We start from the raw sequence: 16,737 nt of genomic DNA, 5'->3' as shown, positions 1-16,737 counted from the left end.
GGTATCCAGACAGTAATGGCATCTGAATGTGAAAGATGACTATCCTGTAACAGTTCTGGGAGTCATCCTTTGGGGCAGTTTATTTCCTGTTCAGTTTCTTGCTCACTCCCTGTGAACAGGTTGTGGTCCTAGAAATTGCCGGGACCCAACCATTATTCGACAATATGACCAGAGAACATGTGAATTAAACAAAAATGGATGAATGAATAACAAAATGAGCAGCTGGGTGACCCTCCTTGTGGATGTTGTTCTCATTTACAGATGCAGCCTCTGGAAAGAGGAGCTCCACCTATTGGTCAAATCCTAGCCTCAGTCCTCAGAAGTCCTCTGCTAACCACAGACTGCAGACTGCAGATGCCAGCATTAGGACACCACCTCGTAATGACATGTTTATGACATTAGCCTGCTTTCCTATTATTATTATGACATTAGCCAGAACTCCCAAATTATTCTATACAGTTGCTTGTGGTATTTGTTTTGAGACAGGGTCTTACTATGTATCCCTGACTGTCCTGGGACTCTCTCTGTAGACTAGGCTGGCCTTGAACTCATAGAGATACTGCCCATCCATGCCTTCCAAGTGAGTGGTGGGTATTACAGACATGTGCCACCGTGTCTGGCCCTCTTACGTTTTCTTTAGTGTTTGTTTCATAATTCTAGATTTAAGTGTGGAGATACATGTGTGATAAATGGAATATTCCCCTACAGAGCAAATGTGATATAGAGAAAAAGGGTGTGCTTGTGGGGAGATGTTGTTGATTTCGTCTAATGCTGCATGTATCATGTTACATGAGAACCTGAACATCTGCGTGTAAGACACTGAGGGACCCTGCCCCCAGTTGGCTTTGATTGATAAATAAAATTGCAGGTGGCCAATGGCTGGGCATGGGGACAGAGGCAGGACTTTAGGATTTTCAGGCAAGGGACTAAGGAGGAAGGGGCAGAGTGGCCATGTTGGGAGAGGAGTAGAAGCTACACCTGAGGTGTGCCAGACAGAGAACATAGCCATTGTGCGGGTGCTGGAGAACTCAGCCCAAGAGCGCTGCAGATCTGGGTCCCAGGTAGCCAAGCTGGAATGCAGGCTTTAGTAAGTAATGACTCTGTAGAAATATTGGAGGGGAGTGTGTTATCCACGTGGAGGTTTGGAAGTGGTTCAGCCAGTGAGCTGTTTAAGGCATATTAAACACACACACACACACACACACACACACACACACACACAGTCGTTATTTGGGTCAATAACCAGGAACGTCCGTCATAGCTGTTCACTGGCACATGCCTGTCTGAGACTCAGGTAACACGGGAATGTTCAGAACTGTGTAGTCCTTTCAGTTCAAAACCAAGACCTCTGCCAAGTGCTTACAAACTTGAGGTATGATGAGAACAGTGGGCCGCCTCCCACTACTGACTGCCAACAAAGTACTCTTCCACGTTCTCCATCCACTGCCTTCTGTTTCCATGTGCACACACGGGCATTGAAATACTTGTGAATTTGGACGGATTTTTAATTATATTTTTTATGAAAAGACATTCACAAGAAAGGAATACACAGCTCCTGTTACACACACTAGGTAGAATGCATCATTGATAATAGTCGATTAATGATGTATGTACACAACTGGGGGGGTCTCAGAGGTGAAGATGTCTTTTCACAATATGCTCTGAATAAGAGCCTAGAGTGATGGCCATTAGTACTGTCAACAGGACCATTAACCTGCAATCTTTCCCCTCAAGGCAGTTCAGTTCAGTTCGGAGTCCGGTTTCTCTCAGTAGAAAAAAAAATGAACTGCTTTCTTTCTTTTGGACTTGTCTCTCCATTTTTCTTAAGCGCTGCAAATTTACACTTAGTATTTAATTGTTCTTTAATGGAATAGCCATAATTATCATTTCTCTTTCTAATGTATGTGAGCAAACTGAGTAATAGGATTCCTACTTACCGGTTCATCTCTGAATCTGATGATGGCATTGTTGATGGAATATTAGAATTTGTTGGGTGGGTGGCTGGGAAATGAACCTTGCCAGTGTATCCAGGGATATTTGCAGACCTGGAGTCAACCGTGAGAAGAGGGGCACCAAAGGAGATTAAAATAATGATTTCTGACATAGTCATAGTAACTAGATGCACATATAAAAATAGAAAGGAAGAGGCAGTCATATTGTTTTTCCCTTACAAGGTCCTGGGCTTGCATGTATACCCAGGGAAGGAGACATCGGTGTGCACTAGGTGACATCTAGGCAACATCTCGACTCTGGTGCTAAAATGCTTATTTCAAGTGTGTTTTAACTATCATTTAAAATAGGTATGTCTGTGACTTACCGGTGGGCTGAGCTGCTTACTGAAGGAAGGAAGATTCGTTCTGAGAAAACAGCAGATCTACGCCACACATAACTTTGTACTGAGAACTCTCAGATCAATAAAGACATGCCTATGTTTACACTCCTGGTGCCTTTGGTCAAATGTATTTCTTGACACCATAATTCTTCATATCCTAGATTTCAGATGCTTTTCTGGAAACTCTTCTGAAATCCGTGCAGTAGCACTGCACTGACTTGTTTATTTTAAACTACCCACTGGTCTGTTTCCTCCTCTCTTGCCCTGCCATGGATAGAGTAAGAAAACCTAAGAACACAGGAAAAGGTTCTGTTGAGTGTACACAGAAGACCTCTGTAGCAAAGGCAGTCAACTGGGAATCTTGAATAATTTAACTCAGTCATTCAGGAAAACATGAAGAATCGCTAATATGTTTGCCTTAAGACTTAAAATTGTTTACTCAGATGGCTTCCTAAGAAGAAGGAGAGGCTGGAGCACAGAGCCCCACATGAGGCTCAAGCTTGGGGGGAGTGGCAGCTGCTTATAACATGGCTGCCTTAACTATCGGGAACCCAAGAGAACAAGACTTAATAGTACACCAAATAGCTTGGGCACAATGCAAGCATCCAAGCCCAGAGCTGATACCCATAAGCACCTCAGCCACAGCCTGCTGCTGTCTCAGTGCAGACAAAGCACAGCCACCATTGTCACCCGAGTTGCCTCTTTTCAACTCTGTGGTTTGTGCCTCCCTTTCCTGGTGACCTTTTTTTAGAACATGATATCCCATGTTTATTTCTTATCTGAAATGGACTCCAAGACGAAACAATGCAAGGTAGAAGCAACAGCCCAATGTCCACCCAAGGAGGACTCTTCTGTGAATGTCTCGGCTATGTCCTTTCCTTGTAGACAATGCGCCCAACAAAAGTTTTTCTGGGAATGATTTAGCCGCGAGACATTTTGCAAAAGGGAGCTTAAGGGAGGTTGATGCTCCTCATTATAGGCCGTATTTTAAATGCCATCCAACAGCCTTTCATGTATTGACAGACTGATTTTTAGCTTGGGGTACCCTGAGAAGGTGGTAGAACCTTTTGGGATATAGGGCCCATAGAAGCAGAGTTAGGTTACATGGGGAGTGCTTATAGAAGGCTGCTGGGGGTTGATCATTCTCTGTATCCTGGTTGCGATCTGAACAGACTTCTCCAGGATTCGCTACTTCCACATTAAACTGTGTGATCGCAGATCCAAAGGAACATGGCTGAGGACTATGGATTGAAGCTTCTAGTACTATGAACATATATATGTAAGTGTGTGTGTGTGTGTGTGTATATAAATACATCCATATATAAATACATATACACATACATATGTGGATGTACATATACACATATATATGTATATATATTCCCCTTATAGTTGATATCTTATCTCAGGCATGTTTTTTTATTGACAGAGATTAGACTAATACAGTCCTTAAAATGTCAGATGACAGGAAAACAAAAAGGATGCTAGTGAGCTAAATGCATGCTCCGGTGTCAGGGTGAAAACAGAGGTCACGTGGTTCCTGTCATCATCCCCGAGATCCGGCGTCTGGTTAAACTCTACCAGCATACTGTTGCCTCAACCATGACGTTAGGTGGTAATATTACCTAAAGGCCGGGAGAAGCAATTATAGTTCACCCTGAAATTCCTTGATGTTTTTCCTAGGTTGATCTGCTGTTAGCATCAGAATGTGATGGAAAAATTATGTAGCAAGCAGGAAGTTGCTCTAATAAAGCTCACAGATGTCTTGTGAGTTGATGACCCACTGGCTTAAAGCCTCCACATTTAAAAACAAAGGAAAATCACATCAAGAGTTACAGGTCAGGGTATGAACTGACATGTTATCTGAGGCTCGAAAAAAAGAAGAGCAAAAAACCAGGGCCTGCACTGAGAGGACTGAGAGGCGAGCTTCTGCAGGCCTGTCTACCCCCTCACCGCCCATGAGATGCCTTCAACACTCAGAAAAGCTTCTGGGCCCCAGTCCAGCCAACTGCAGTTGAAAAAAAAAATAGAGATGGGATAAATTAAAAAATAAAATATTTACAAACTGAAAGCCTCAGAGTTGGAGAATACAAAATTTATACAGTACACGCGCCACAAAGACTCGCCGATTGATCCGCTCACTGAAGTCCTTGGCTGTTAAAAAAGATGGTGGTTTGTGTACCAGCTTCCTCTACTCTGACTAAGTCGGGAATGACAGGGTCTGGGAATCTGGGCTTGGTAGCTATCATTTCTCAAAGGTTCCAGAATTTTGGATTGAGAATCAGGAACCTGCCGTGAAGCCACTTGGTAAAGTCAGTTGGGAGGACCTCTAAGGAGCAAGTTCTGGGCAGTGTCCCTTGGGATTTCTCGGGAGTTTCTTAAAGTTTAGCTGTAAGGTGGAGAGATACCAAAAATGAGGCCAAACCACTGGGGTGTGTGTGTCTCTTCCCCCAAGCATTCTTTGAAGCTTCCATGCATGTTACCAAGGAAATCCCCTCCATCTGTGTGACAGGTTTTTCCACTGCCTCTGAAACACCTGCAGAAGTAAAGTGCTTGTGAAGTCGTTGCCCTCAGCCTGGCAGCTCGGGTGCCAGAGAGACGGACACGGGCAAGGTGTCAGTCATGAGAGGGGCTTCATCTAAACGTCACCCAGCTCTGTGCGCCTCTGTGCCTTGTGGACTTACTGACCTGAACTGGCATTTATGTTACTTTACAAAGGCTGTTGTTCTATGATCCATCTTCTCTAACAACAATGACATACTACGTAACTAGTAGACCAACTAGCTGCGTATGCTGAAGATGAATTCGGCTGCATAATAAAGCGCTAAAATATTTGAAAATGAAAGTTCTCACCCACGCTCATGCTAAATGTATTTCCCTTCACCCTGGCCTACCGGGACAGTGCAAAAGAGCACTGTTGCCCCATTGTAGTATAAGTATATATATGCACTTGGCATATAAATGCAACCTTATATAGACGTATATGTAGATATATAGATTTAAAGATGACTTTCTGGGATACTGAAGCTGCTTCTGGGAAGGGGTGTTTTTCAGATGAAGGAAAGAAAGCAGGAAAGGCACAGAGACAATGGAATGGATCTTGACATTTGCTGCCTGTGTAAAGAACCCTACCTGCCCATGTGGAAACAGACCAGAATTGCACCTCATTTGCACAGACTCTCCATTTGTTTTCATCTTTGCTTTCAGCTTCCTGGACTTGCCCCCATCTTCTGAGCTCGAATGTCTTCAGTGGTCTCGTTTTTTTGTTTCGTGTGAATATTTTTGTTAGCTAAGTTGATTGTTTCATCTCAATAAAGCATAATAAAATCTTTTAAAATGACTTCAGAACGTAAATCAGCAATATTAGCAATTTTTCCTGCATAAGTTTCCCGAGTGTTGGGCTTTTAGGTGTGAGACACTAAGTCCAGTTCATCACAGTTTTATACACACATGCATATACTTAGAGATTAACCAAAAAGTGAGGGAAATATACTTAATTTGCTCAAAAGTAAATGAATTTACTTACATTAGAAAATGAGAAAAATATATTCTACATATGGTATGGGGAAAGTCATGTGGTGTGTAGACTGTATGGTCAAAGATTCAGCTAATATACAGATTTTCCAGTGTGCTACAGGCTTAATACACACTGTGTACAACAAATACTCTTTAAAATGACTCATAACCTAGGCAATTTTCTGCATAATTGTATACCTTATATTGTATCATGTGCACACATTCCAGGAAAGAACAGAGGCAAAGTCTAGGTAATATGCTTGAAGACAAGCAAACTTCTAGCATCAGGACCAGTTTCCATCCTGGGCATTCGAGGTCGTGCAGGGGACTGCATGAGAAAGATCCTGGACGGTTCTCAGCTGAGCCAGGAAGATGATGTAAACACATATATGCTTCTCCACTGTGGTACTGGGGACCAAACCTAGGACATCATGCACACTAAACAAGTTCTCTGCTGCTGAGTTACACATTCAGCCAACCTATGTGAGGAAATTAAACACGTGGAGGCTCAGAGAACCTAAGTGGGTACAGACCACGGTATCAAAGCAAGAAGGTAGCCAATGAAACGTTTATCACTGATTTTACTCTGGGGAACCTCTCCAAACAGAGAGGTTACCTGAGACACTAAAATTATTATTTTTTCTGCCCAAAACTTACTATGTAGTCCAGGCCTCTTGTAATCTTTCCCCATGGGCCTCTTGAGCATGGGGCTTCCAAATGTGAGACATTATGTCCACTTAATCTACATTTTTCTTTTACTAAAAGATTTAATTTTAAATTCACTTACATTTAACAAAGATTTTTTGTCTTATGTGAATGTGAAGTGAATGTGAGTGTACTGCCCACAGAGGCCAGAAGGCAGCTTTGGATCCCCTGAAGTCGGAGATGTAGACTGCTGTGAGCTGTCTAATATAGGTGCTGGGAAGGAACTCACGTCCTTTGGAAGAGCAACGCATGTTTTAGCTACAGAGCCAACTTTCCAGTTCCTCACATCCAGTTCCAATGAAAACTTTCTGAGCCATCCTCATCTTTACTGTACTCTATCCAGGGTCACTGCCCCTTCATCGCAAGACCCTGAAGCCATGTGGTACAGCTGAGGAATGACTGTGGACCATGGCTTCTTGGTCTTCATATGCAGAATCGACAAAAGGAATGATGTGGGATGGGGGAGGGGAGGCCACTGAGGGCAAGAGGGCAAGTGGATGAGAGAGAAAAGGACAGGCTCAGTGGACGAAAGGAAGAAAAAGCCCAACATATAAAAAAGGAAAGAAGGACAGAGAGAGTGTATTTAGAATTGTGATAAATTCAATGATTTCTTTTACTACTTTGTGAGGAGATGAATTTTCCTGAATGCCTTAAGTTAGGTGTTCCAACCATTTTTAGGAGTTTGTAATTTTGTTGCTATTATTACCATTCCTTGGATATATTTTTTTTGTGTTCTCTTCACTTTTTACACCTTCTATTTACAAGGAGACAAAGGGATAGCATGCCTCAACATTTTTCTTCTAGTTAAGGATGACTCTCAATAGCCAGCTCCGTGCAGGATGCACAGCTCTGTAGTCCACGTGTTAAGGACAGGCATTTGATGAATGGTTAGGAGAGCCATTAACTAATGTAACCTCACTGACCCTGAAATCAGCCATCTGGGGCTCCTCATACCATTTTCTCTGACCTCATCCTCCTTGTCTGCAGAAAGGGAACAGAATTGGTTTCTGTGCCTCTGGTTGCTCATACTGTTTGAAGAATAAAGGAGAGAGTAGTTGTGTAAGAGTTCTGGGAAGACCAAGGTGTCTGGCGGCAGGAGAACAGGCTGACACTGGGAACAGGTAGTCAGAGTGAGTCTTAGCTTGGGCTGTGGGGTGAGTTCTGTAAGGCTGAGAGCACTCCACTGAACTGCTGCAGATCTCCCTTGGTCACTCCAGACCTTCTCCAGGGGCTGACTGGGAATCTATGTTGAACAATTCGTCTTTATTGGCTGATGTGTCCTTACAGACACCCCCACATTGAGGAAGCAGAGGCAGTTGTGAGATCATCACCTTCTATAACAGATGATGTTCTTAGTTGTGATGGGGTAGTGGTCTATGACCTGGACCTCCCTCATAGGCCATCCTCACTCTTCTCTGGGAAACTTAAGGCCATGTGCTCCTAGGCCAGGTGCCAAGGGCTCTCTGCTCTTTCTACTCCATTGGGAAAGAAAAGACACTTCGGGTAACTCTCCCCTTTTCTTAGGACAGAGATTGGACAGGATGCTACTGGGCACTGAGCGTGTCCAATCTTATTCTCTGTCCTGACCACTCCTGGCTGTGGTGGAGACATGGGCTCATGGAGCAATCACCAAAGGAACTGCCCTTAGATTCAGGGTTGTCATTTTTACGTGTATCCCTCCAAAGGCTGATGAAGTCTGCCGCCATTTGTCAAGTCTCAAGAAACCAATGTAAAAGTGCACCATAAATTTTCTGTATGATGTAGCATAGAAATGGGGGTTCATTATATAATTTAAAGAAGTTCCTGACTATCACCTATGTTCAGGAAAGGTGTTGAAATGTCAATGTGGCTATTCTGAATTCCTGTTATATCTTATGGATAGTTTGGATCCTCTTGGTTCCTGACCTACATTCAAGCTATAAATTCCTTAATGTTCAATGTCTTGATATCTGGGCATAGGTGCCAATACAGGAAACTTATTTATAACAAGAAAACATGTCATAATTCTGTTTGTATGGATGTTTTATACATACATGTAGGTTTAATTTTGCAAAAGTATATGCAGAAGTTATTTTTTAAATGTTTTTTGGTGAGAAGTTGGGCGATTTAACCTTGATGTAGTCTCACAGAGGAATATTATGCAACCATTAGATGAATTATGAAGAAAATGATCAGTGTTTACTTAAATTTACATGCATGCAAACTCTATGTGTGAATATAGACACACCGTACACACAGATCACAGACTTCTTTGACACAGAGATGAAGGATCATCAAATCTCCAACACTGATATTAAAAGCCAGAGAGAGTTTACTTTCCATAAAGAATAGTTGGATTATTGTTATATCAGGATATGTAGAAGTTAAAAGGTGATGAGCTATGCTAATGCTAGAGATGAACAGAAACATGAGAGTTATATCAGCTCGGGAAAATGACTAAACAAGAGGTTTGCGAATGCTTGTAAATTTTTACCTTGTAATCTACTCCAAGAAATCTCCATTAAGTAAATAATTTTATGTTATGAAAGACATATGTAAAAATATTTGGGAGGATTATGTAAATTGGGAAAAGAGAAAGGAAGTAATTTATGTATGAATTTATATCAGTCAAATGCAGTACATCTGAAAGAGCAGAAATGGGGTTTAGGAAAGTCTATTTCACAATTATTTTATAATGTAGAGGTGGTACATGCTCCCTGTGTCATATCACAGTGATGGGTGCTCCTGTGTCATATCACAGTGGTAGGTGCTCCCTGTGTCATATCACAGTGATGGGTGCTCCTGTGTCATATCACAGTGGTAGGTGCTCCCTGTGACATATTACAGTGGTGGGTGCTCCCTGTGTTATATCACAGTGGTAGGTGCTCCCTGACATATTACAGTGGTGGGTGCTCCCTGTGTCATATCACAGTGGTAGGTGCTCCATGTGACATATTACAGTAATGGGTGCTCCCTGTGTCATATCACAGTGATGGGTGCTCCCTGTGTCATATCACAGTGATGGGTGCTCCCTGTGTCATATCACAGTAATGGGTGCTCCCTGTGTCATATCACAGTGGTGGATGCTCCCTGTGTCATATCACATTGAGGGTGCTTCCAGTATCATATCACAGTGAAAGGTGCTCCCTGTGTTTTATTACAGGGAAGGGTGCTCCCTGTGTCATATCACAGTGAAAGGTACTCCCTATGTCATATCACAGTATGAGTACTCCCTGTGCCATACCACAGTGGTAGGTGCTCCCTGTGTTTTATTACAGGGAAGGGTGCTCCCTGTGGCAAAACACATCAAGAGTGAGTGGGGCATGTGATAAGCAGGAAAGGTTAGAGTCTAATAGCACTTATGTTCTCATGGAAGAGCTTGGGTTTATGTTTACTGCTATTTTCTGCCCTCAATTCTTATAATGATCAGATTCAATTCTGCAGCAGAAATAATAAATATTTTAAATTCTTGAAGTGTTCCTTACCAGTGTAGACCAGATGACCTGATAACTAGGAGAAGAGGAGTTAGAGGGAGAGGAGGAGGACTGGGAGGAGAAGCAGGAGATTGAGGGAGGGAGGAAGAAAGAAAGAGAGAAACTCCCTGAAGGAAGTTAGAAAGATAATGTCCCCCCAGGGCTGGGAGTGGGGTGGGGGCGTGGGGTGTGGATCAAGATACTGTAAGTCTACTGAGTAATGTTTCTCATTGCTGAAGGACGGCATCATGGTAAATGTAAGGGCATGGTTAAACATCATAAAGATAACATCACAGGGTGCTTTTAAGTAAGAAGTTCTTTTAAACTGTGAAGCTTCAAAGAAAGTCATGCTTACTTTTGAATAAAACATCGGTTTGTTTGCTTGTTTGTTTTCTTCTACTTGGTGCAAAATAAAAATTTGAATTTCTAGACTTGAGACTTTATGGAGATAAAGACATATTTTATACATTCTATAATTTTGCAAAAATACATAACATTTAATTTGAGACCATCCACCAAGGGGCAAGCGCGAGATCAGCACAAAGCCAGACGTGGAGCTTCTGGGTTGAAGCGTAGAAGGAGAGGCGAGGTTCCTGGGGCACAGAGCACAGGGGTTCAGAAGAGTTCACTAGAAATCTATTTCTCGAGGTCGGCGTGGACAAACATACAGACATTTACTACGCAGATGAATGTATTAAGAACGACACCGTGTGTCACGGCATCCATAAACAATTCATGATAAAAATGGAAAACATTTGTTGTGTTAAAAGGTTAGGATTCTGTTGAAAAACAGAAAATCAATCACGAGAAGAAACTTTGCATCCTGGGACGCCCTCTAGCGCTCATATTGGAGAAACACAGCTACATGTCAGTTGTCTCTTAAAACACAAGATATCAGCAAGATAAGGTAAAGAACACCCTCCCAAATTCTCCCAAAAACAAAACAAAAGTCCTGGTTTTACATTTAAAAAATTAAATGGCTTCTAATTTTGCTGCAGATCATTTAAGGATCACCCCAAAAAAGGTTTGTTTGTTTTTCCCCCAAAGCAAGATTGCTTCACAAAACATTTCAAAATATAAGAATATACTCAAATAAAAATAACCATTATCAAAATCTTATGCTTCATAAACACTCTAAGATTGGTTTTCTCCTTTCAAGTTCTTCATTTTAATTTTTAAAGGAATTATTGTTTAAATAGCAATGGTTTCCTTGCAGAATTTATGGTGCACTTTTACATTGGTTTCTTGAGACTTGACAAATGGCGGCAGACTTCATCAGCCTTTGGAGGGATACACGTAAAAATGACTTCTCAACAGTCATGGGTCAAAAAACATGTGTGTGTGTGTGTGTGTGTGTGTGTGTGTGTGTGTGTGTGTGTGTGTGTAATGCCTATCCACCATGATTTTTAGGTTGTTGGAGGCAAATTCTTTTCTATTTTGCATTAGGACAGATCTTAGCATTGCTTCTAGCCCTAGGTATGCTTAAATTCTTTGATAAAACCATTTATGTAAGTGGACTAAAGGTAAAGGTATTTTTGAAAGATATTGTATACCGGACAGAGAGGAAAAAGAATTAGGTTAAATTAATAATAGAAATAAGTAAACAAGTAACAGGAGATTTAAAAAAACCAACAAAATCTATGAAACAACAGAAGATAGCAGAAGGTGATCCAATAAGAAATGTATCTACATTGGTTTGTGAGCATAACATGTTTTAAAAAATAAAACTCATGAGCATTCAGCCAGTTGTGACAGTTTATGCCATGACTAAATAAAGTCCTTGGTAACAGCTGCCAATCATGGACACCAACGTGAGAATTTCTTTTATATTTGACACTTCTATGGCTCAGAGGAAGAAGGATAACAGAACCTCTGTTTCAGATAACTGGATAAACAACGTGATCTTTAAAATGTGTCCCTCAAAACGACCTTTTTTTGTCTTTGTGTCTAAACAGTGCAGTGTGACAGCAACTTGGATGCATGTGCAGTGTGCTAGCTAGGGAGGACGCACACTATGTTTGACTGAATATTTAAGCATTTTATGTATGAATCTGAGCATCCTTAAGTTTCAACATCTGCAGGCCTTTGGAACCAAATCCTCTGTCCCTAGACCAAAAGCTCTGAGCCTGTTCGTATATGCTGTATACTTTATAACAGACAGTAACATCTGTGGATGCCGAACAAGATGTCCTTTCCAGTCTAGGTTATTTTATTATTTGGTCCCCAGTCCGTGGCACTCTTTGGGCAGTTTAGGAGGTCTGACTTTTCTGAAGGAAGTACATCATTGAACCCCAGCTCTGAGTCTTCAAAGCCTCTCACCAGCTCACATGCTCTTTCTGTCTCCTTTATGTTCGTCTAGTGAGCTCTCAGCTCGCTGGTCCAGCTGCTTCCCCTCAGCCATGATCCACCCTTATTTATCTGGAACTGAAGCCCAAATTAACTCTCCCTACTGCAAGTTGCCTTGGTCATGGTATTTCTATTGTAGCAGTAGGAAAGTAAGTAAGGGTACAATAGGAAAGTAACTAAGGTTACAATAGGAAGAAACTAAGGTAACACTGGAAACATTTTATAGTATCCAATAGAGAGGGATGTGCAGTGGTTTAACTTCTTTTCTGACTTTACTATGAGGTGAAAAAGTGGGATGTAGTCAGTAGAAAGTGTGCCCTGAGTTTGAATGGGAATCATTTCACTGGCTAACTTTATGTGATCTAGTACTCTGTTAGGTTGCCAGGGTGCAGCACAGAACCACGAGTCAGGCCCAGGATCCCTGGAACCAGAAGAGTTCCAATCCCATAGCACAGTGTGTTACCAAGTGAGAATAACTTAGGATGGGCTTATGCAATCTTAGGTCAAAGAGGGTTTGTTGGAGTATACAGATTCCATGGCCCAGTTTCTTAGACTGTGCATCACGAGTCATATGTCATATTACTGAATGTGGGCATCATAAACATTTGGTAATAATAGAACGTTTCAGAAGGCACCATCACCCAATACTGACTCACCATCAACTTGTAATAAACCTGAGGTGGTTGAGGCAGGATGACCCACGCGTCACCGTTTGGCTTGACCACTGCCTCGGTTCTAAGCACACACCACGAGCCCTTTGCACTGCTCACGCCATCCTGCCATGCAAAGCCAGCACTGAAGCACACAGGCTCAGACTGCAGACTGTGTCTGTTGCGAACTGCATGGCTCACCATACAGACAGAGCTTTCTGCTTTCATCGAAACATTATGACTCAGTTATGAGAGTCAGACTTTTAGTAGTCTCACAGCATCGTTCTTAGCATGTAAATATAACTTGGTGTAACTTTAGGATGGACTGCTAGATGGTTTGGGTTTTTAAAATAGATTTATTTTTATTTATACATGCATCTGTGTGTGTGCACCACAGGCATGTGGGTGCTGGGGTCCAGAATAGGAACTCTAATCCTCTGGAGCTGGAGAAGCAAGTGGTTGTGAGTGTGTGACCTGGGGACCAAAGCTGGGTCCTCTACAAGAGTCCAAACCTCCCGTAAGCACTGAGCCGTCTCTCCAGCTTCAGAATGTCTGATCTTGAAAAAGACTGAGTAATCTTGAATCTTATTTTAAAAGTGGTTCTATAAATTTTCCTTTGTGGCTAAGGCTGATGTACCTGTCGTTTCTGCCATCTTATGCCCATTTAGCGAATATAGAATCTGTTAACATATGAGGACACCAGACAAAGCGGTGCACTCAGTATTGATGATTACAAAATCCAAGGACTGAGGACCAGAGTCCTTTACACATGCTCTCAGTCCCTGGTGGCATTTTGTGACGCAAGTTTCAGATGGAGACACTGAAGTCACAGGGATGAAGTGACTTGCTCAAGGAACCCCAGGTGAGTCCCGAAACTGTCATCTTGTACAGGTGACTATTTCTTTCAGGAAATTCACATCCTTCTTTGTAAGTTTTGGTTAATAACAAGTTAGGCCATTTCTTTCCCTTTCCTTTGTAACTCTGCCAGCAAGTTTCATCCTTAGTGACAGGATATAGGTGGGATGGGCACTTACCGGCCTGTGTTCGTATAGGGCAGCTTAGAGTGCCGGGGACTGGCCACAGACTTGATATCTCCGTAGGGGTTGTCCACGTTGTCAGCATTTGTGCTCTGTACATGGCCACTGTTGCAGGGAATAGTAACGGTGTAGAAAACTCAGATTAGTTGGGCAAAGCAAATAAGGGATGTTTTGTCTGTCAGAAAGATCAAAAGCACAAGAAAGAAAATATGGTGTCAGATGGCTACTGGAATGAGAAACAAGAAAGGTATTGTCCTCTGAATGTCAGTCCTCTACACTGGGATCAGAGAGTTGAGTAGGAGGGACAGTGGAAGCTGCACAGGCTCTTGGAGTTCAGAAGCTGGGCTTCTGCTGCTTAAGAACAAGGTGGAAGGCAGGGCATCGGGGTGGGTGGGCTGGTGTTGGAATCTGCTGGAGACAGTAAGGCGCCTATGGGGACCGGAGTCTAGGCAGGTGTCAGTAACCTAGGCCACAGTGATGAAAAGCTCTCAGAGAAGGTCAGAAGGCTGACCACATTGGCAGGTCAAGTCGCAAGGGCTTCTGGCAGTATGGTTAAAGCACCAGTTAGCTCCACTGGAGAACAGGAAGGACAAGGAAGCCCTGATGAAAGCCTGGGTCAGTCCTCTGTGTCCTCACACCTCCTTCATTTCAAGATGACCCTTCAAACTAAGAACAAAAGGGCAGGGTGAGGGATATGGCTGAAAATTAACAATACACTTCTGTCCCTGACAGAGCCTGAGTGACAGTAGGGAAGGGTGGGATTTTCCTTCCGAGAGTTCAGTTTTACCAATTACATGTGGTTTCTGATGGACATGACAAAAAAAAGTTATTTTCTTTCATAAAACAACCCATCGAGAAACAGAGACAATGTGTCACTCTTCATTTTATAATTTAATCAAAATCTCTAATAAACTTTTGATAACACTTCCACTGTGCTGGAAACACGGTGGAGGGTGTTAGAACACATGTGTGAATTTAGAGTGGCCTGAAAGCACAGAAGGAGGAAGTGCAATTAGAGCTAAATGCAGCGTATTTTAAAGCAACGAGAAATGTCACTTACGTATACAGAGGAAGATATTTACTCCTAGAACTTGGACTCACACTTAGAAAAAGAAAAAAAAAAAAAAGAATGGGCAATTGAGTTATTGATATTTTAAATAATTACCAAATTACTATAACAGTACTAAAATTGAAAGACCTTCAGAGATACAGAAATTGACCCCTAAAGTTCTGTTTTAGAAACAGCCGAGTGGTTTTAGCGTGGTCCATTGCTCTTTAACACTTTAGAATGGCTGTCTGTCCTGTCAACTCTGCTGAGAGGTGTGTTGACTGCTTTTAGATCTTAGAATTGACAAAAAAACTGTTATGAGCATTTATACACAGGATGTAAGTTCCTGGGACAAAGTTCAGTAGCTCCAAGATGAATGATGCCCTGTTCTAGTGAGTTCAGAGAAGGGGCATTGATAAGAAGAGTAGCTTTCAACTGATGTCTCATTTGTCACCCCCAAGTTCCTAAAATGCAGCAAATTCATAAGGACCCCGTTAAAAGACGCAAGTAACATGTTTTGATCAATATCCAAGACTTTCATGAACACTCATTCATGAACGAGGCACATGAAGCTGTGCTCCTTGCTTGGCACAAGCTCATGATTCTAGCACTGGGGGGATGAGTCAGGAAGGTTATGACTTGGAGATATGCAGAACAAAATATGAACTCAGTCATATATTTTATTTATTTAAGTACTTGAGTGATATTATCAATAATTCTAGTTTGCTTTGTGGATGCAAAGCCTATTTTTTTCTTTAATGTTCCAATCTCATACAAATTATTCTTCAATTAGTATACTAAAATCTTCATTGAGGTGTTATTACACATTTGACAAGGCATTTTAAATAATTTAATAATCTATTATTAATACATTTATCATATATCATATAACATGCATAAATAGTTTAATAATTATAATTTAATAAGTGCAAATATTATGTTTAGATGTGGTTTAATAAAATGCACATTTATATTTTTATTTAAAACATTTTGAATGCAAATATAATTACATCATTTCCCCGAATCCATTTCCTCCCTCCAAGTCCTCTCAGATGACCTCTCCTGCTCTCAGAGTCATGACCTTCTTTTATTTTCTATTTACTCTCTCTCTTTCCCCTAAATTTATCAATAAAATGTGGTGAGTTTGTTTAGTGTTGCCTAAATGTCTATGATTTCAGGGCTGACTACTTGGTGTTGGGTAACATTTCCTTGGGGAGACTATTTTTTCCATTTTCATCCACAAGACTTAGTATTCTCAGTAATGGGAGCAGAACGTGCAGTAATTGCCTCCTGGGGCTGTGTTCATTGTTGGTGCCTGTTTGACTCACATTGTTCTGCACAACTGGCCACAGGATTTGTTGGAAAACAGTTTTATAACTCAGCAGACATCAGACCACACACTATCTACTGTACTCCTGAATAAACTCCTCATGCAAATGAATGAGAACTTCTTAGTTATGGTGATGGACTGGATTCCTGACTGACACCCTAAGAGTATATGAGCATCAAAGTGTTTATAGAGAGATGTATGTAAAATCAAATTAAAGTATTTTATTGGAATGAAGGAAAGGAATATGGTGTCTTTATCATCACAGAAAGGGGAAGAGTTTATATTAAAACACACAATATAGTAAAGTCTTGAGGAAAAGAA

General features: G+C 41.6%; 1 protein-coding gene across 3 annotated transcripts in view; it reads right to left on the bottom strand.

The window, feature by feature from the left end:
- SPMIP7 (sperm microtubule inner protein 7) overlaps positions 1-16,737 on the bottom strand; it is a gene marked incomplete at both ends in the record, with an annotated part of 41,967 nt that overhangs the window by 4,535 nt on the left and 20,695 nt on the right. For all 3 annotated transcript variants that reach the window (XM_080916020.1, XM_080916021.1, XM_080916022.1), the window contains 3 exons: positions 1,938-2,045; positions 14,036-14,143; positions 15,099-15,140. In XM_080916020.1, coding sequence (XP_080772146.1) covers positions 1,938-2,045; positions 14,036-14,143; positions 15,099-15,140 — 258 coding nt within the window. The remainder of the gene's footprint in view (positions 1-1,937; positions 2,046-14,035; positions 14,144-15,098; positions 15,141-16,737) is intronic.

The sequence above is a fragment of the Micromys minutus genome (assembly GCF_963924665.1).
Source record: "Micromys minutus genome assembly, chromosome: 1".
NCBI classification, from domain to species: domain Eukaryota; kingdom Metazoa; phylum Chordata; class Mammalia; order Rodentia; family Muridae; genus Micromys; species Micromys minutus.
This window is presented reverse-complemented; position numbering and strand designations above follow the sequence as displayed.